We start from the raw sequence: 21,915 nt of genomic DNA, 5'->3' as shown, positions 1-21,915 counted from the left end.
CACTCTCAACCTATCCTCGTACGACCTATTCTTCATTCCAGGCAACATCCTGGTAAATCTCCTCTGCACCCCCTCCAAAGCTTCCACATCTTTCCTAAAATGAGGCGACCAGAACTGCACACAGTACTCCAAATGTGGCCTTACCAAGGTCCTATACAGCTGCAACATCACCTCACGACTCTTGAATTCAATCCCTCTGCTAATGAACGCTAATACACCATAGCCCTTCTTACAAGCTCTATCCACCTGAGTGGCAACTTTCAAAGATCTATGAACATAGACCCCAAGATCCCTCTGCTCCTCCACCTTACTAAAAGAACCCTACCGTTAACCCTGTATTCTGCATTCTTATTTGTCCTTCCAAAATGGACAACCTCACACTTGACAGAGTTGAACTCCATCTGCCACTCCTCAGCCAAGCTCTGCATCAGATCTAAGTCCCTTTGCAGCAGACAACAGCCCTCCTCACTATTCACAACTCCACCAATCTTCGTATCGTCTGCAAACTTACTGACCCACCCTTCGACTCCCTCTTCCAAGTCATTAATAAAGATTACAAACAGTAGAGGACCCAGAACTGATCCTTACAGAACTCCACTTGTAACTGGGCTCCAGGCTGAATATTTACCATCTACCACCACTCTCTGACTTCGACCGGTTAGCCAGTTCTCTATCCAACTGGTCAAAGTTCCCTCTATCCCATGCCTCCTGACTTTCCGCATAAGTCTACGATGGGGAGCCTTATCAAATGCCTTACTAAAATCCATATATACTACATCCACTGCTGTGCCCTCATCCACATGCTTGGTCACCTCCTCAAAGAATTCAATAAGACTTGTAAGGCAAGACCTACCCCTCACAAATCCGTGCTGGCTGTCCCTAATCAAGCAGTGTCTTTCCAGATACTCATAAATCCTATCCCTCAGTACCCTTTCCATTACTTTGCCTACCACCGAAGTAAGACTAACTGGCCTGTAATTCCCGGGGTTATCCCTATTCCCTTTTTTGAACAGGGGCACAACATTCGCCACTCTCCAGTCCCCTGGCACCACCCCCATTGACAGTGAAAATGAAAAGATCATTGCCAACGGTTCTGCAATTTCCTCTCTTGCTTCCCATATAATCCTAGGATATATCCTGTCAGGCCCGGGCGACTTGTCTATCCTCAAGTTTTTCAAAATGCCCAACACATCTTCCTTCCTAACAAGTATCTCCTCTGGCTTACCAGTCTGTTTTATATTCTTCTCAACAATACGGTCCCTCTCATTTGTAAATACTGAAGAAAAGTACTCATTCAAGACCTCTCCTATCTTTTCCAACTCAATACACAGTCTCCCACTACTGTCCTTGATCGGACCTACCCTCGTTCTCGTCATTCTCATGTTTCTCACATACGCATAAAAGGCCTTGGGGTTATCCTTGATCCTACCCGCCAAAGATTTTTCATGCCCTCTCTTAGCTCTCCTAATCCCTTTCTTCAGCTCCCTCCTGGCTATCCTGTATCCCTCCAACGCTCTGTCTGAACCTTGTTTCCTCAACCTTATGTAAGCCTCCTTCCTCCTCCTCACAAGACATTCAACCTCCCTCGTTGAATTCAACCTCCCTCATTCAACCCTCCCTTCCTCTGCAAACCCCTCGAGATGCAGCATTCGTACTGGCTTTGCAACACCATTCAGGACCTGACCACTCTCTGTAACACACTCACCACCTCCAGCACCTTCACCTCTCCCTGTTCCTATCGTGTCATTAAACCCTTACAATGATTCCCCTTCCCACTGCCGCCCTCCTGCTAGCAGACAGTACGCAGTCCTCTAATATTTACTGCATAAACACTCTCTCGCTTTAGAATTGTTAGTTCTTTTTGGTGATCTTCTTAGCCTGATAATCTAATTTGGTACATTTTGTCCTGAGTGAGGGACAGGTGGGAATTTCTTGCTGAGGTTTTGACTGTTTCAATGGACCGTCCTTTTGTTGAGTGTTTTACACTGTTCTTGAAGTTGTGTGTCATAGTTATGCTGACTGCTTCAAAGAGCTCTGTAGCCCAGACCAAATGGACCCTCCTCTAGGCTGTACTTGTACAATTTGAGATATGGGCAAGTATGGAAATGAAAGTTTAAAAAATTGGGAAGAACCAATTAATAATATTTTGTAGTTCAGCTCGTCGTCCTCAAGTGATTAAGACGCTAATCAAAATGTTTATATCTTTAGGTGAGCTGAGGCACATCACTAAACTGAAACCTTGGGGACTGTATGAAGTGCTGCTGGAAAAGTATGAATGGCCACAGGAAGAAGCTGCAACATTCACAGAGTTCCTGTTACCTATGCTGGAACTAATACCAGAGAAACGTGCTACTGCGGCAGAATGTCTCCGACACCCTTGGCTTAATTCATAGCAACCAAATCCATATTTGTTCTGTCCATAACTTAGTGTGGCACCTGGTTCATTGTCTTACAGATACAAATATATCTGTATAGACTCCTCCAATCTTTAGTCAAATTTTACACATTTAGTTGAAAAAATATACAGGAAAAGGGATTATGCAGGGGTTTGGATTACAAAGAAATATGTATCGTCATTAATAGTTGCAGATTGTTAGCTGCTAATGAACAGTAATTTAGTCTACCTTCACCAGTTGTGCTGTTCATAACACGTATGATGAGTGCGAGTATAAATGAGTAGTTCAAAATTTACTCCCAAGTCTTTTGCCAAGGAACTGTAAAATCTACAAATATCCGCATATATGGAACTAGAGGCCAGTTGAAATCTTATACTCGTACCAAAGAGATAGCTAGCTATGTTTTACACATAGGACATTGACCATTGAATTGGAGATTAAGGTATCTTAGTAAATTAACTGCTTTTGCTTTGGAATGACTTGTGGCCAGTCTGCATGCTTTCAAGTCAGCCTGTTTTAAGATCCAGGCTGAGCAGTGGCCTTTCGACCATGTTTTTTCTGGTAGATTGATGGCTGAGTAACTCATGCAGTTGAGTGTTTAAGATATATCCATATGTACCAGCTTCCCAACTGCCATTCCTAGAACAGCACTTTAGAAGAAACATTCTGTCAGTGACTGTTGAAGTTCCAAAGTACTTATAAGTACTTGAAATCTCGAGTTTATTATTGGAAAAACTATAAGTTATATAGTAGGAAATTGATCCTTTCCATTTGTCCCGTCTGTGTTTATATTTACTGCAGATCTTAGAAATGATAACATTGTATTTAAATATTACTGTTTTCTAATGAAGGTTTCTCCATTTTGTGTTTCGTGTAGTATCTGTCCAGAAAATGTTTTTAAAATTTGCTTCACTGCATAGTCCAGAAAAACCAACTGGAATTAATCATTAATTTGGTCGTGTTCTACTGCATTGCAATGTGGCTTGTTTACCTAAACAGACTATATTTCAAAAAATAAAGTGATCTTTTTGCATATGATTTATGTGAATATTGTACATGGAAAGAAATTGTATTTTCTCTATTTTTGAAGGAAGTGATTCTCAACCAGTGCCAGAAGGAAGGACATACCAACACTCCAGTAAAGTTCTACCTTTCGAAAGAAATTAAAATACTTTGGACTGTTAAGAGTTCACTACAGTCTGGTTTCAGTTAGTGCTATATCCAAAGTCTGCAGGAAAAGTGATTTTCTTTTTCTCTCTTCTTGGAGAATGTGCTTTGGAACATGTGAATTAGTCATATTTGACCAAAGCAGTTAGATAACCTTGACTTGTTTTTGATGAGATTTGAGTTTAATGAATATGTAGTATATCTAAAGTCTAGGAATAAGTCCTACTCTTTTGTGACATGTATCCTTATATAGCAGGGCAGTATTACGTATGGCTTTACTACCAAGTGAGCCTTAAAATGGTATATCAAAAGTCAAACTTTTACAGCTCTGATCTTTACTTCGTTTAGGATAGTTTATTAATTTTCTCAAATATTCTGCTAAAGATGTTTTATATATTGTCCCAGTATAATTTGTATAAAGCACAGTAACCTTTTGCCTCTTATTTTGGAACAGCAATTCTAATATAAAGCATCTGACATTTAAGTTGAATAGCAATGGTATTTTATAGACTCCTGCAGGAAGGCAAATTCCTGCTTACAGTAAGAATCCAACTGTGTAGGTTTTAATATAAAATAGGTCAGGTGCAATTCAAGTTTTTCTTGCACAATTTTCCCCCAAAACAACAGTTGTGCCTGTAAATTGTTGTAGAATAGAGTTTGCCATAGATCTTATACAAGATTTAACAATGGCACAAGTATGACCAAAGAATCCCACCAATGGCAATGGTTCCAAGTAGTTTAAGTAATATTCTACACCTTTAAGACAGGAGGACTGTGCTGTTACAATTCCACCCCTGCCCAATTTTCCAATCATCTTAGAGTTGGAGATGAATTGACAGTCACAAGCATGTCTACTGGTAGCGTATACAATGCTCAATGCAGCCTGGATCAAACAAGTCTTTTTTATTTCAAATTACCATTGTCATGTATGGAATTCCAAAACTTGGAAAAATTTTTACTTTTTGAGTCTTTATCTTGTAGATAAAGAACAGTGGAGTTGGTTGTGGAGTTGAAATGTAACAAAGCATACTTTAGCTGCAGAATTCCATATGTTAAAATTGCAAAATAATGTGAACTCACAAGGAGTAAAAATTGGAATAAAGCTGTGATTTTGCATTATTTTTCATATGCAGCAACATTGGTTTGCCTAAACCATGGGTGCAAGAAGATATTAAAGTGTAGAAATAAATGGATTTGCTTTACGTGCTTCTTGTTCAGTAACTCGTGACTTTGATTACAGTGCCAAAAGCATGCATTTTAACATGGCTATTTACACTTGCATTTAATTCAACAGTAATACTGCACTAATGGTTTCAATAGCTTTAATAGCTCATGGCTGTTTCATTCCTGTTACACATCTTTGTTGATTTGGGCATTCAGGATTTGAATTGAAGATTTATTTGGTCTTGCACTCAAAGTTTTAAAACTGAATGTAAGACCTTTGTTCCTGTTAGATGATAAACATCAATAAACTGTAATTTTGTAATCTTCCCTGGAAGTGCTGGCAAGAACAGAAGGAAGAGATAATCTTCATGTTTGAGTCCATGTCTGAGTGTATAGATTTGAGAGATCCTAATGGACATAAATCTAATTTTTGTCACCAAGACCATTGTACAGAACTCCACCTGACAGGAATATTCTTGCCTGAGTCTGATGTTTGTTCAGAGTCTACAATTTTTCTTAAGCACAATTCTCAATTGGTGGTTTAGTGCAATTTTGGGGAAGTGCTGCTTTGTTGGAAGTTCTGTCTCTTGTATCAGTTGTTGAAAAGGATCATAGCCTTGATTTTAATCATTCTGCTGGACTTGTCACTGTTCAAAAAGTAAATAGGAAGTTTTCTTGGTGTTTTTGTTCATCTTTGCTTCCACAACCGACTTCTATCCAAAGATAAATGTGTCGTACATTTTGTGGTTACTAATAAAATCTTGCCATACAAAATACACACATTTGCCTGCAAAAAAACTAATAGCAATTAAATTGCATGCTAGTGCAATGTCAGTTCACTCTTTCTCTTCTCCATGCCCTTATGAGGACAAAGTGAACTAGTAGTTAATACATAGGCCTAGATTTTCCAACTGTGATTTGAAACCTTATTTTTGATTCCTATGGGACATTGAAAAATAGACACGCCTTTAAATGAATTATTCATTGGAGTTTCCTGGCCTTGGGAGCCTTCTCTTCTGAAGCAGCAGAGAGAAATTCACAACAGGAGTGGACTGGATTAGTATGGAACCAAGATGCCTTTGTTTCACTGTGTTGTATTCTGAAATGTAAAGGTCCTGCCCCCACGTTTGAAAGCTACTGAAAGATGGCAAGTGTATGGTTAGACTGGTGGGCAGGGTGTCAGGTAAGTGGATGCGAGCTTGAATTTGATCAAAGGCTTAAGTGGAGATATGGGAGGGTGCTGTTACTGCTATCAGATTCTGCCAGGGTTGCTTTTTTTCTGTGGTGAGTCAGGTTTCAGTTTAGTAGCTAGAGCTAGTTTTAAGCTCTAAACTTGAGTAATAACTGTCTGAAATCTCCCAACTCTAAGGCATCCAATTTTCTGGGTTTTCTGCCAAAGTCAGCTAGGTTAGAATTTCCACATTATTCTAACCTGCAACTTCAATCAGTACTGCTGCAACAATTTGCCTTTGTAACCTCTGGACTATAATCACAAAGGTGACACACACAATTCTTTATTGAAGTATTCAGCGATTTGGATGTGTTTTGATACTCGTTTAGGTTTGACTATTTCCATGTGCCCTTTTCCAACAAGGAAGGTATTCTCTTCAACACTAAGTCTGTGGTTGGGTGTTGGTGTTACAGCATTACAGAACATTTGGGTGGTGTCTAAACCCTAGTAAAAACTTTACACAGATTCTGCCAGACCTGACGAGTATTTCCAGCATTTTCTGTTGTTTTTAGAAGCCATTGAAGCATCTTAGGTGTTTAGTTAAAATTGATTGAATGATGTTTTATGTAGCCCTGAAATGTAGTATTCACTATTCCATATTCGCATATTTTGCATAATGTTTTCTCTAAATATCAAAGTTGCCATAATTCTAATATTCCTCAGTTCATTAAAACTTTAGCAAACAAGCAATTAATAAAATCATTAAATTCACTTTCCCAAGACTCAGCTTTATATTTGTGCATGCAAGGTCAGGAATTTGTCTCCTTATGGCAATTTTGGACAGGGGTGGGGAGGAGAATTGCTCTATATCTGCAGCATATATTTTCTTTCCTCCAGGACCAATTCCTACAAAGCAACAGCCCCAGCATCAATACTGTGTTTTTGCTGCTTTCATTCTATGTTTCTCTTATTTAAGTGAAAACTCTCTCTCCTGACTTGTGCTTTGCGTGATGTACTACTGGTAGACTGAGGGGTTTTTAAATCTGCATTGGGAGTTTGAACTGGGAGTTAGGAGCACTATGTAAACAGATTTAAGTTTATTTAATAAGCTGTTTCTACCCAGGATGATCCTTTCACTCTGTGCATCGCCGTGGAGTTGAATTTCACGTTATCATGGAAGTGGCCCAGGAGGAAGCAAACGGAACACACCTTTTGTTCATCTGGCTGGTGCTGTTATGCTGTTCCTTCAGTACTTTGTTTGTAAGAATGATGAAAGATGCTCAAGTCAACATTTGATACTGTAATTCTTCGCAAATATTCAGTGTGATTAATTTTTTGTGTACAAATTATTTTCTTTAACCCCCCACGTAAAATAAATATTCATCTCTGAAATCAGAAGCTAACATTATGTACAATGTGGCTTTATTTTATATTGCACAGGATATGGTTCAGGATTAATTACTTCCATTTATGTAGAAATGTATACCATTTTAGAGAGAAACTTCATGCTGCTGTTGGTGTGATGACTGAGCCTTAATTGATATTGTCTCTGACTTCCCCTTTTTGGGAGTAAATGCAGTTGTTATTGACTAATCAGTTACCTCCAAAATGGACAAATCTCTATCAATTGGGTGCCAATCAGCTTGTTAACTGGTAAGTTACATTTTTCACTCTTGTCGGCCTTAACCACCAGTATCCTGTATTGCCGAAAGCTGCTATCCAGTTGGAGGCTGATAGCTTACAACGTTTACTCTAGTTTGACATGCAACAAGCTGTTTTTCTTGTGGCAAGGCTGGAGATAAGAGCTTGCCATGCATTTGTGCTTGTGCCCTGACACTTGGAATCCTCCCTAAACCAGACCGGCAGATTGCCCTAGTTATCAGTTAGGGAATTAGAGGTTGACAACTTTACTTGGCTGCTAATAGACTAAAGGGCTTTAATTAGTGATGTGTCAGAAGTCCCCTCTTCTGACTCTAGCTTAATTGGTAAGAGGACAAGAAGGGAGTGTGTCTCCAAGGCTAAGTTCCCCAATTATTTCTCCTTGCCATGTCCAGAGAAGAGTCTGCCCATTAAATTTCTGCTGTTTTAAATAAGATTTGTCAGTTTGTGGAATAATGCAACACTGTTCTAATGAATACCAATTACATTATCAACATAATTTCAAGTTGTTGCAAGGCTTGTACACTTTATTTCTAAAACTTTGCAACTTTTAAGAAGTTACAGGACAATTTCTTTAACTGAATCTTGTGCTATATTTTAATAGCGAAGGCTTGATTCAGCATTTGTGTTACTACTGAGACTTTAATATTTTCCATTTTGGTGTAAGGATTTCAAGATGGACTTCACTGTTTGAACTAGTCTTCTGTATTTTCTGGGCTCCTGAAAGTTGTTTTTATTTTTGATTTGTTATCCAAACCACTGCTTTTTGTAAATTCTTTTTTACAAAAACAAATGACTTAATTAAAAACATAAATACTAAAATATTCATGTTTTCCCAGTTCTATTTTATATAACGTTATTTAGATTGTGCGCCCAAAATACAAGGCAGCTGATCAAAAGAGGTTATCTTAAATGGTCAATAGAGTTACATACAAGTTTTGGTTTTCTCTAATTGTTATTGTTGAGTTGCTAGGGACCAATGTAAAAGAGAATAAGATCTGTTTTAAATTCCAAAGCATTTAGGAATACTACTGTGCTTATTGTAGGTCACTGACTGCATAAGACAGAATATATACTAGAAAAATGCAGTTACTAATCCACATTTTGTTTAAGGTCTATGGCATTCCCCCTCAACTGCTGGTAGGAGAGCCTTTTCAATAAAGAAACAATTGTCTTTCGAGAAATAAATATCTATGAGGGTAAAATAGCTTGGTTGATGCACCTATTATTTTGTGGTAATGTTTTAATCACTGAAGTGCAAACACACCTGTATGCTTAAAACTCTAGGATAACTGGCATATTTAGAGGAATGGTCATCTGAGCTGATCAAAATGTCAAACCATGAAAGGATTAGTTTTACCACTCTAAGGAATTACCAAGCAATAAAATTGTTCAGTACAATAAATTACAAATTGACTCAATTTCTTTTGCTGGTGGATTGTCATTCAATTATAAATATGACTAGTACAGTAAAATAATTTGACGTGAATGAGGAATAGTGTTCTTTTATTTGGGCAAGTAGAACAAGATATTTAATTGCAAGCTAGAAAGGAATGTTCATGTGTGTATAAAACACTAATTTTGGATTAGGAGCATTTCTGTGAAGTTGCGGCTACCCATTTCCATACCCAACAATTTCTGTTGTGCTGTGTGGCAAAGAACTCTGCAATAATACTGATCTTACTCGCAACTTTTTCAAGCCTAAAATCTAGTTAGGATATTTTGAAATGTTTCCAAATGCTAGAGCTTGCTTTGAAGAGTTGATGTCTGCCACCCATATGAATGTTAGCTTTCAGATTTACAATGCAAATTGGCATTAGGTTATTTGACTTGTTGCTTCAACAAATCACCGTATTTGAGCTCAGCAGCAGCTGTCATTAAGATATGCTTTTGAGAAGTGCTGAGCAGAGGAGAAATGTAGTTTATTCTAATTAAAATAAGTGTGGGCCACCCACTGAATAGATTAGCAAAGAAATCTCTCTTTCCTATGAAAGCAGCCTATAAATCTTTGTTCAAAAATGGTGTTGGTGAGATTTTTCATTTGTGACAATTCAAAGCAGCATCAAGTCTTTACATCTAATTAAAACATGGCATATACATAGAAACATTCAGATTTTAACTAGTTCATCACAAGAATTAAGACACTATAGATGAATAAGAACTTTTTGTTGAAGTGTAAGGGATATACATTCAATACAGTATATGTACAGTACAGAATGATAATATTTCACTGAGCTTGGACCCAAGATAACAATGCTAGTACTCTTCCTAATGAGGTTTATTTGTATCAACTCAGTGGCAGGAATTAAAACCTTTTAACACATTAATCCTCTGACCTTGATACCATGTAGCCTGGTCATCAATAGGATGAATCAAAATAAATCACATTTCATACTTTCAAATTACAACTTGGATGCAGTTCCACAGATGTACAAACTGTGTTGTATTAGCTTAGCCTTTTGGGAATCTGCAACATAATTCACCTACTGAGGAGAATATGAAGATTCTTTGATCCAGTGTTGTGAACATGCTGAACAACTCTGAAAATAGAAGAATACAAGGTGTGAAATATATTTTAATGACCCATTTAAAGCTAATGCAATATCTTTACCACTAAAATGTCTACTACTGAACTGAAATGAAAAATGCATAACGTTTTTAAATCAGAATATAGCTTAGCATTGAAACTTCATTTCTAAAATATTTGATCCTGTTCAAACTTCTAATCCACAACAAATGCCAAATTCTATGACTAAATTGTGGATGGTTTTACAAATGACTTACTGTAATTGAAATGAATGTTGTTGTTGTCTTTAGGCATTGTCTGCATCTGAAATACAGGAAATAAGTGCAATAAGGTGCTTAGAATTGATTACCATATAACTGAGTAATTGGCTTTGAGAGCTGACATGTCTAATAGTAATTCTAAAATTAGCATGCAAAATATAATATAACTTCACTTTAGTCTTTTTTTAAAAATCCCTCTTTTACCCTATTGCAGCTTAAATTTTGTTGGAGCATGAATATAATTAAGACTTTTAATATAATAACTACTTTATTACAAAGAGGATCACTCTTGCACAATTGCATTCTACTGGCACGCTTGGTCTTTCGGGGAATCAAGGTCATTGTGCATGTGCAACATTAATCCAATATGGAGATGTGTTATGCAAAATGTAATGGAAGTTTGGTGTTGTCATTGTATGTTGAACACACTTTCTGTATAATGCAGAGTAATTCTTGGTACAGTACTAAAATACAAGGGAAAATCTGGCCATCGAATTGCAACCTTACTTAGTTGGCGCTGTTGGAGTTTTGGGAAGCCAATAACTGAAGATGAATGCAAAAGTTATGTTAAGCAGAAGAGAAAGATTTAAGGTTTACTACGAAAGGCATGAGGATGCAGGGAGTTTATTAAAATCCAGAGCGTTGTGATTTAAGTACACTGCTTGTATAGGCAGTGAAATTGATTTAATAAGCACTTTCAAAATGTGAATTGTATGTATACTTGAAAAGGAGAAATTGCAGGACTTTAAGCTGGGAGTCAAGACTAAAATGGAATAGCTTCTAAAAGCTTTCACAGGCAAAGGAATGAAGTTAGCCACATTTACTGCTATGCTACTTTATAATAAAGTTGAAAACAAAATACTGGAAATACTCATGGAATACAGGGAGAACTAGCTATTTGGATACAGAACTGGCTTGAAGGTAGAAGACTGTGTTGGTGGAGGGTTGTTTGTCAGACTGGAGGCCTGTGACCAGTGGAGTGCCACAAGGTTCAGTGCTGGCTCCACTACTTTTCGTCATTTACATAAATGGTTTGGATATGAACATAGGAGGTATCGTTAATAAATTTGCAGATGACACCAAAATTGGAAGTGTAGTGGTTAGTGGAGAAGGTTACCTCAGATTATAATGGAATTTTGATCAGATATGCCAGTGGACTTGGAGGTGGCAGATGGAGTTTAATTTAGATAAATGTGAGGTGCTGCATTTTGGAAAAGCAAATCTTAGCAGGACCTATAACTTAGCGGTACTTATGAAGTGCTGCTGAACAAAGAGACCTTGGAGTGCAGGTTCATAGTACCTTGAAAGTGGAGCCGCAGGTAGACAGGATAGTGAAGGAGGCATTTGGTATGTTTTCCTTTATTGCTCAAAGCATTGAATATAGGAGTTGGGAGGTTACGTTGTGACTGTACAGGTTGTTGGTTAGGCCACTTCTGGAATATTGCATGCAATTCTTGTCTTCCCATCGGAAGAATGTTGTGAAACTTGAAAGGGTTCAGAAAAGATTTACCAGGATGTTGCCAGGGATGGAGAATTTGAGCTATAGGGAGAGGCTGAATAGGCTGGGGCTGTTTTCCGTGGAGCGTTGGAGGCTGAAGGATAACCTATGACTCGAATCATATTGACAGAGGAAAGCAAAGAAAGTGCTAATGTTTTAGATTCCCCCCCCCAACCCCGCCACATGAATCATTTGACAGAGGAAAGCAAAGAAAGTGCTAATGTTTTAGATTCCCCCCCCCCCCCCCCCCCACCAACCCCGCCACATGAATCATATTGACAGAGGAAAGCAAAGAAAGTGCTAATGTTTTAGATTCCCCACCCCCCCCCCCCCCCACCAACCCCGCCACATATCCAGATCTGATTGTTGGTCTGACAGTAATGGTAATTCCCCATCCCAGCACTAACATGGCATTTCACAACTGTTGCAAGTATTTTCTGTTTTTATTTAAAGCACATTCCTCTTAAATTTACCTGTACGTGCTGGCTGAAAGAATGTGAACTATACCTGTGTTCGTAAGGTCTGAATTTCAGTCATTCCTTTGACTTTGGAAAATGTTATGAATAGGAAAGTTAAGGCTTTTCCATTCAATTCAATTCATTTGCATTTGCCATTGTTCAGCCCATTATATTGTTCTGTAACCTAAGACAGTGATTTTGAACCAATGTACCAGTGTACTGTGTAAACTGTTCAGATATGCCATGACATTTTGTGCAAAGGTAAGGAAGTTGTTTGATTGGGTGGCACAGTGGCTCAGTGCCTCAAAGCGCCAGGGTTTGATTCCAGCCTGGGGTGATGGTGTGGAGTTTATATATTCTCCCCATGTCTGTGTGCGTTTTTTATGTGTTCTGGTTTCCTGCCACAGTCCAAAGATGGGCTGGTTAGGTGGATTAGCCGTGAGAAATGTAGGGATACAGGGATGAGGTCGGAAGATGCTCTTTAGAGGGTCAGTGCAGACTTGATGGGCCAAATGACCTGCTCCCACACTAGGGATTCTATGCTCTGAAATAATATAAACCAAAATTATGCTATAATTTAAGAAATTTAATGATGAAATTAAGAGTGAGATATTGGTCTTGTGATTCTAAAATGAAGCAACATTCTAAATGCAAAAAGACACAAAGATCTTGTGATACTTTAAACTAATGACAAAGCAACAGTACTTTTTTTAAAAGTCAAAATGAAGCAAACAAGCTAACAACTGATGGGAGTATTCATTAATGGAGCAACCTTTATGGTGGCCCTCTCAACAATACCTCCCCAGATCAATAAAGCTGCACACGTCAGCAGATCCAGGTTTCCCACTCGGTAAATTGCAATCTACTTTGTTTTGATCTAATCCTTTTAATTCCAATTGTGTAATGGTTGAATACATGTGGAACAGATTTTAGAGTTGTGAACAATTAGAAATAGTTTGGCTGAGCAGATTTTGGAAATGTCTCTATGAAATGTGAAGCATTCATCCATTTGATCCTCCTTTAGCTTATTGCATGCATGACATTGCAACCCTGTCCAGTGAAACTGTAACCATAGTAAATGTGACATTTATGAGTGGTCAATTCAGCTGATAAAAGTGGATGTGCTCTGGAATTGTTTGCCTCATAAAAGTGTGTCGTGTTACTGAAAACGTTGGGAACCATTGATCTAAGGCTTTCTTCCCTACTTATACTACCAAGTTTTGTCACCTGAGAACATTTTATCAAACCTTCAACCATTACCCTCAGTCTCTTGTCACAAAACCAATTAGATCCAATTTGTCAAATTGCCCTGGATCCCATCGATTCTTACCACCTTAAAAGCTTCCTATGCAAGACCTTGTGAAAATCCTTACCAAACATCTGTATATACTGCATCCACAGCACAATACTCATCCACATTGTGTCACCACCTTAGAAACTCAAACATTTCAGACATGATTTTCCCTGACAAAGCTATGTTGACTATGCTTGATTAACCCTTCCTTCTTAAAACGGAGATTAATTCTGTCCTGCAGGTGTTTTCCAACTCACCAGCTTATGATTCCTTGGTTTAACCCTACCACACTCCTACTGGCATCGCAGCAGTCTTACAGTCCTCTGGCACCTCTCTTGCATCTAAAGACAATTTGAAAATGAGTGTCATATACCCTACAATCTCCATCCACAATTTGATATTTGCCTGATGAGCCCCACTCTTTCCTTGTCTATCTTGTACTAATATTCATAAAATGCTTTGATATTTCCTTTATTTTACCTCTTTTTTTTGTTCCTGCTCTTTGCTTATCTAATTTATTTTGTTTTAACTTAACCCTCTGCACTTTCAATAGTCCATAGAGCTTCTGGTGTTCTAAGCTGTCAGGATCTAGTTTCCCTTTTTGCTTACCTGATCCCTGCAGATTCCCTATTATTCAGGGTTCTCTGAGAATTTTTAGTTCAATTCTTCACCTTTGTGGGAAAATATTCTTGCATTTCCACAGGCTGAAAAGTGGCAAGTAACATTATCTGGCATTTGTGTAACTCCAATGACCATCTCTTTACCATCTCAGGCCAACCCCATCATCCCATTAATCAACTTAGCAAACCAATACAAGTTATCCTTCCTTGAGACCAATCATATATCATTTAAGTGAGGTCTCGCCAATACTTTATGCAATTATAACAAGTCTTTACTTTTATAGTTAATATCCCTCACACTGAAGATCAATATTTTATTTGCCTTCATACCTATTTGCTATATCCGCCTGTTAACTTGGTGCTTTATGTATGATGTTAGTCTATTTAACATTCTTGTTCACAAAGTTCATATTTTCTAAAGATGTGAAACCTTCTGCACTCAGTAGATGGAGTTAAAGCACTGCAACTTAGCTGCCAGGGCTGCCTGAATAGTAGAATTAAACACCCAGTCGGGTGTGAAATTGAGATTTGTTTTTTCCCCTGCATGCTGTGTGTGCTGTCAAGTCCAACCGGTGTCCATAGTGAACAATAGTAGATTGATGCTTAAAACGGCATTCAAGATTGATTTGAGCCCAATAATTCAATTTTCTACTCTCTGAACCAAGAACGCATTCAGCAGCCCTGCCTTTTCCCTGTAATTCTTGATTTCATTATTGATTAATCATAGAATTCCTACAGTGCAGAAGAGGCCATTCAGCCCATTATCTGCACCGATCCTCCCGCCATCCCCATAACCTCACATTTACTATGCTCAGTCCACGTAACCTGCACATCTTTAGACCATGGGAGGAATTTAGAGTGCCTGGTGGTAACTCTCTGGCATTGGGCAAATGTGTAAACTCCACACAGACGGTTAGCCAAAGTTGGAATTGGACCTGGGTGCCTGGTGCTGAGAGGAAACAATGCTAACCACTGTGCTACCATGCCACCCTGTGGCCCCCACTTGATTAAAAGTCTATCCTTTTCAGCTTCGAATTACTTAACGATTCAACCTCAGCATCTCTGTGGTAAAGAACTCCAGTCATTCATTGAGAAAAGAAATTACTCCTTATCTTTGCCTTAAAAGGGTAACTCCTCAATCTAAGATTATGCCTGCTTGTCATAGACTCTCCCACAAGAGGCAACTACCTTTCAGCATCCATCTTGTTAAGTCCTTTACAAATCTTGTATATTACAATAAGGCCACCTCTCATTCTTAATTCTAATGCATTAGGCATAGACTATTTAACCTGTCGTCTTAAAATTGCCCCTTCATACCCTGATTCAACTGAGGAACCGTCTTTGGACTGTCTCCAATGCTAGTATATTTTCCTTAGATAAGGAGCTCAAGACTGTTGTTCTCAGACCAACTCTCTCAGCTCTTCGATTGTTGAAGCTAAGACGCCCAGGCATTGCATAATTTTGCCTGATTAGTTTGCATGCAGAGGCACAGATGCAACTTATGCACCTGCGCAGGAGTTCTCTGACAGTTCTTGACTTGTTTTCATAACACTCATTCACTTTGCACATAGTTGTAGACTGCTCGTCCCTGTCTGCATTATTGCTTTCTTTTGTGTACGTTTGCTGATTTCAGTCAGACAGCTCAGTGTCTTGCAATGCTTTCTTACTTCACTAGCTCTTCAGTACTTAGTTACAGGTTGCTGAATACTGTACGGTGGCTTGTGTTATGTTTTAGATTAGATTAGATTAGATTAGATTACTTACAGTGTGGAAACAGGCCCTTCGGCCCAACAAGTCCACACCGACCCGCCGAAGCGAAACCCACCCATACCCCTACATTTACCCCTTACCTAACACTACGGGCAATTTAGCATGGCGAATTCACCTGACCCTGCACATCTTTGTGACTGTGGGAGGAAACCGGAGCACCCGGAGGAAACCCACGCAGACACGGGGAGAATGTGCAAACTCCACACAGTCAGTCGCCTGAGTCGGGAATTGAACCCGGGTCTCATGGCGCTGTGAGGCTGCAGTGCTAACCACTGTGCCACCGTGCCGCCCACATTGGTGCAAGGGGAGAGACTGGCAGCTTGTCTTGGTGGAGAGCACTGAACCCAAAAGATTGTTGACTTTTTTCTTACACTGCCGGACATCTTGCTTAATGTGGACTTAGGATTGGTCCAGACTAGTATAACCTGATGGTATGGCCGCCTCTGGCGGTCCACAGGAGGAAGGATGGCACTCTTCCCCCACCCATCTCACAAGACATCTGCATTGCTGTTTGGAAAGCAGGGAGGAAGTGTTCCTCTGAATGTAGAGGCTGGAGCACCATAACGTCAGGGACTTTTTCTGGCTTGCAGCATCTGAAATTGTGCAGCTCGGTTACATATATAAAATGTTGGGTCCCAGATGGAGCATTCGATTTCCTGGAGAAGTCTGCCCCAGAGTTCAGCATAATTACTGAGGTGATTTTCAGAAATTTGCATCAGAGAAGTCACTATGAACTAAAGCTCACGAGATGCCATGACTTTCTCAGTCAGTAAAACACTAATGGAAAATGGAAAAATTCTGTCCATTATCATTGAAATCTGCCCCCTGCTGTAACCTCAGTAGGACCAGGCTTGTATTAAGATTGAGTTGCAACATCAGCCATTAGACACTGCATCATGGTTATGTCTAAAAGTGTGGATGCGCTTGGTCACTAATTCATGCTGAGAAGGGTGGGTTCCAAACTCTATGCAAAGCACTCTTAAATTAGTGCTGGAACACTTCTTAACATTAAGCAAATGTTCCCCAATGCTTGAAGCACATCTTTTGTAGTTTTCCACCCAGCAGAACTTGACCTCCCTTCTGATGACCTGGCATCTGTACTGTTCTCAACCACCCATGTCCCCACCTCCAACCAAGTTGCAGACTGTCCATATGCAGAGTTGCACTAAGTGCAGTTCTCACCTCTGCTATCCTCTCAGATCGTACTGGGTCCGAGATGGAGGGGGAGTACGAAATCAAATGAATGTGCAGCTTCATCATCACCACCTTATTGCTTCTCTACTGCCTGGCCCCTCTAAGGAGAAATTCAATGGTATGTTTATGGTGTGTGGCGGAGAGGAAATTTTAAATGGTGTAAACTCACCTGCAGCTTCTAAGTCTGAGCAGAATGCAAGATTAGAGAATATGAGATCTTCAGTGGTTTCAACCCGAGCACTGACCATGGCTCATTAATAGATATTTCAATAATGGGGAGCTCCGTCTCCACCATAGAGTTAGGATAAGCAAATGTGCTTGTTTCACTCCAGTTTGCTCCTGTTGCCTTTGGTTGTGTCCCAACTTGTTTTACAAGTGAGAAGGAACTTTGCTTGTGAATGTGCAGTGCGCTGTTTGGATGTTGTCTGTCATGCTTGACTAGTTATAGCGAGAAAGCTGTGAGATGTGACTGTGAGGCTGCCTACAGTTTGTAATATGAGGTGAAACATGGATGTGAAGTATAAGTTATGACTGACAGAGTGGTTAGTGGTGAATTGAGCAGTGCCTCACTCTGCTAGTGGGCTTGATACAGTTGACAATGCATTCATTGGCCTTGGCTACTTGTAGGCCATGGGGACTTCTTGCAGCATTGCACCCAGGTCTTCAGGACTTGGATTTCTGACATTGACCTCCTCAGGAACCTGCTCCCATTACCACTCTGGAGGCCTTTCTGTTGATGCAGGACACTTCTCCTTGTTTCCACTTCCAACATTGAAGTCTCCAATACAGTACTCAAAAACCTTTGAAGCCACATTATGCTATGTTGTTCTGGTGACAGATCATGACTTGACATGTTAGCTATTGTTTGTCTCTCTGTAAATGCTGCCAGACGCACCAGTTATTTCTATCTTTTTCTGTTTTGAAACTTTGAAATCTAGAGACATCCAGGGCTGTTGGTGTCAGGACCAGCTCACTCCATCTAATATTAGTTGAGAATAGATTGGAATGGAACCAACTGTAGCCTCAAACCCTGACAGAGCTTTCACTTTTGGTAATACATGAAATAATGGTGATGACAATATATTCCTTGACAGTTGTATTATTACCTTGGGACATACGTTGGTGTTGATAATGACTCATGTATTTGACTACCTTTAATAAACCATTGAGGTTGATCCAAAGGTAATGCAAAATATTATGAAGTTGTGGGTGTACTGTACTTTTAAGGGAGCTGAAATTTCTGGCTAGCACAAAGTATGCTGAGCATTCAAAAATGTAACATTTGGGTTGAAACATGTATTTGGTGCTGTGTTTCCAGGACACAAAAACAAATTCAAAATTTAACCAATCAGTTTAAATTCTCCCCCAGATCCAAAAGTCCAATTGAATTTGAATCTTACTATTTTGGATGACGTCAAACCAATGAAATGATCTGATGTTTTGGGATATAAATATTAAACATTTTGAACAGTTAGCCAGAGCGGCAAAGAACAGCCAGAGACAACAAGATTGCTTATAGAAAGATCTGCTCTCTGAAAGGTACCTTTATCAAAGACCTGGGAAGCAGAATCCCTTAGAAGAAGAAAAGAACTGAAAGCTGCCTTGTTTTGAAATAAGATTTTTTAAAAATCTTAATCGGGATTTTTCTTATTGGGCTAGTATTGTAGAGGGGGAGGTAAAGATAGTTTTAAGAGAAAGGAGTTATAAATAGTTGTTAGTTAATATTCTCTGTTAGACTTAAAGAATAAAATTGTTAATTTTTACTTTAAATAGTGACTTTTGGGAAGGTTCTTTGCCTCTCGATTACAGCACGGGGTGAATCTTTTGTGTTACTGGTTTAAATTAGTAGAGGGGTTTACCCAGTATCGTAATAAAAGGCTCGAGCCATCAGCAGTTCTGGGATTGTGTGAATGGTTATGGTAATAATTTCTAAAGTATTTCTTTTAGGAGCAAACATTTTTAATCTTAATGAAAGCTATCTTCCATCATGTATTGTCTATTCATCAACTGATGAGTCTAAACTAGAAGCTTAAGTTTAACAGCAAATCTAATTTTCTGTGTTTGCATTCCTGGCCTGAATACAGTACACTTTTATAGATTTAATGTTATTTAATTTCTGCCAGAAGTATCCCAAAATAACTATTTCCAATATTTTCTGCTGTAAATCTATTTGTCATGACCAGGGCCCAGGGGTGTCCTCAGAACTATGAACTATGAATTTGGAAAGTTGTTTAATTTTCTGGTATTTAAATTTAAATATAACCAGCAACAGAGATTTATGGTTTAAAATGAGAAAATATTGGTATATTACTGAACTGTTAAAAGTTAATTAAGAAGTAAAAACATCATCAGCTAAAATGTAGATACAAAGATTTAGAGTTGTATATGATGGTAAAAAACTGAGTTGAGCCTCTATTATTGTTGTGGGCCGAGCTTGCTTAAAGATTCTGTTTCCAAAATGGAGATGTTGAAAACCTAAAGTCCGATTCTGCTTCCATACTTGAAGAGTTGAAGATTGCACCCTCAGGTGGACCGAGCAGAAAAGGTCTTGAGTGACTGAAGTCTCCTTTGTTTATCTTGTATGGCACTGTAGCTGGGGCTTTTAGCAGCTGCAGAGCAACAGGCCTGGATACCATTCTTTATCTCCCTGTTGACATTCAGTGACAGGTTTAGGATGTTTTTGCCAGGGTCTATGCACTTAAATGATTGATCACAGTCAGACTTGTTTCTACAACTCAACACTTAAAATGGCTCTTACATGCTTTCAAATTAGGTGTTTGTTTAGTTTAGATCTGGGGCACAAATGTTTAGGCATAGTAATTCACTTTTTAAACTTTCTCAGTCATTAACTTGGATGGGTCTCACTCGGATTTTGTTAAGATAGGAAGCACTATTCACATCTCCAGTAAACCATTGTCTGTTTACTCTGAGGAATGGTTTATTAAATTTCAAAAGGTCTCTTGTGAATTTTTGAGGAAAATGTAATCTGGTCCTAATCTGAGCTGACTCCATAAGGATAGCCATCTGACTTTTGAGAGCAATTTTGCAAGTTTTTTTTAACTTTAGAGACAATAACTTTCTTTACAAAATATATAACATTATGACTATAGATTAGTGACATTCCTTAATCTTCCTCAAACAAGATTTTGCATTTTCAATATTAGATTTCTGTCTCATTTTAAGTTGTGTTTGGAGAAAAGTACTGACTTTTTTCCTTTCACTGTTTTATGTAAGTCTTACCAGTCCGATTTCCGGGACACCAGGACTGATGTGTGAGGAGAGGTTGAATTGATTAGGATTATGCAAACTGGAATTCAGAAGCATAAGGGGGAAGAGTCTCCTAGAAACTTTCAAATTCTAACAGGACTAGGCAGGGTGGATGCAAGAAAGATATTCCTGCTAATAGGAAAGCCCAGAACCAGTTGTCACAGTCTAAGGATATGGGGATAAACTACTTCTGAATATAGAACAGTGCACACTAACGGGCCCTTGAGCCCACAATGTTATGCTGAATGTGACACCAAATTAAACTAATCCCTTCTGTCTGCTCTTGGTCCATATCCCTCCATTCCTTGCATATTCATGTACTTACAATAGGGGAGTTTAAGGGACTTCTAGTATCTGCCGCCACACTTCAAAACAGATGTGAGGGGGCAAGATTTTTATTTACACTTGCCCTTTCTCACCTTAAATGCATGCTGCCAGTATTAGATTTGGAGGTGCTAGTGTTGGACTGGGGTGGACAAAGTTAAAAATCGCACACAACACCAGGCTTTAGTTCAACAGGTTTATTTGGAATCACTAGCTTTCAAAGCACTGCTTCTTTATTAAGTGGTTGTCAGTAAAGGCAGGCATGCCATAAACCTTCTTTACCACCTTAACTACTTGCATGACCACTGTCAGGGAGCTATGGACTTGAACCCCAAGATCACTCTGTCCATCAATGCTGTTCAGGTTCTGTATACATTCATTTTTCAAAATGGCAGCACGGCAGCAGCTCACAGCGGCCTGTTGGACCAAGAGCTACTTAATTCCCGGAGGAACAGAAAACCCGGTGTTTGCAGACACTGCTACAGTACAGGAACCAGCTGAAAATGTACCTGGATCGAGAGCTGCTGAAGGAGTTAGGTGATCTCGGCTAGCTATAGAGACCAGGCCTCCAGTCCTCAACCTCGCCTGATGCTGGTGGCTGGGTGTTGAGACGTCCCAAGCGATGTGCGTGGAGGCAAAAGTGCAGTAAGCATGGAGGAGTTCTTGGCTTGCTGCAGAGACCAGGCCTCCAGTCCTCAGCCTTATCTGATGCCAGTAGTTGGGCATTTAGTCTTCGGAAATAGTGTGTGAGGAGGCGGAAGCGGGATAAGCGTGCAGGATGGGGCTATTGGGAGGCTGCAGAATACTTACCCTGATGCACCGTTTATTGTTGCTGGAGATTTCAACTGTGTAAATCTCAAGTCTGTGCTCCCTAAATTCCATCAGCATGTGGAATTTCCGATGAGGCAGGAGAACACACTGGATCTTGTTTATACACACATCCCCGACACGTACAGGGCAGAGTCCTGGCCCCACCTCTGCTCTGCAGACCACATTTCAGTTACGCTAATCTCAGTATACAGACTGCTCGTTAAACATGTCAAACTGGTTTGGAAACAGGTGAAAACCTGATCAGCAGGAGCCATTTCTGCTCTTCAAGACTGTTTTGAGGTGTGTGTGTGTGTGTTCGGAGAGGCTGCAACTGAT

General features: G+C 39.3%; 2 protein-coding genes across 3 annotated transcripts in view; one reads left to right on the top strand and one right to left on the bottom strand.

Annotated features, from left to right (window-relative positions):
- Positions 1 to 6,669, top strand: part of srpk1b (SRSF protein kinase 1b) — an 89,429-nt gene extending 82,760 nt beyond the window's left edge. For both annotated transcript variants that reach the window (XM_043716709.2, XM_043716710.2), the window contains one exon: positions 2,209 to 6,669. In XM_043716709.2, coding sequence (XP_043572644.2) covers positions 2,209 to 2,393 — 185 coding nt within the window. In that variant the 3' untranslated portion in view covers positions 2,394 to 6,669. The remainder of the gene's footprint in view (positions 1 to 2,208) is intronic.
- A 2,839-nt stretch (positions 6,670 to 9,508) lies between these two features.
- LOC122563188 (LHFPL tetraspan subfamily member 5 protein-like) overlaps positions 9,509 to 21,915 on the bottom strand; it is a 179,663-nt gene continuing 167,256 nt past the window's right edge. The window contains exons 3-4 of the mRNA XM_043716711.2: positions 10,342 to 10,387; positions 9,509 to 10,097 (exon numbers count right to left, since the gene is read on the bottom strand). Of these exons, the coding sequence (XP_043572646.1) occupies positions 10,371 to 10,387 (17 nt within the window). The 3' untranslated portion in view covers positions 9,509 to 10,097; positions 10,342 to 10,370. The remainder of the gene's footprint in view (positions 10,098 to 10,341; positions 10,388 to 21,915) is intronic.

The sequence above is a fragment of the Chiloscyllium plagiosum genome, unplaced genomic scaffold (genome assembly GCF_037043375.1).
Source record: "Chiloscyllium plagiosum isolate Xiang-an unplaced genomic scaffold, Cpla_swu_hap1 HiC_scaffold_26, whole genome shotgun sequence".
In the NCBI taxonomy this organism is placed as follows: Eukaryota; Metazoa; Chordata; class Chondrichthyes; order Orectolobiformes; family Hemiscylliidae; genus Chiloscyllium; species Chiloscyllium plagiosum.
This window is presented reverse-complemented; position numbering and strand designations above follow the sequence as displayed.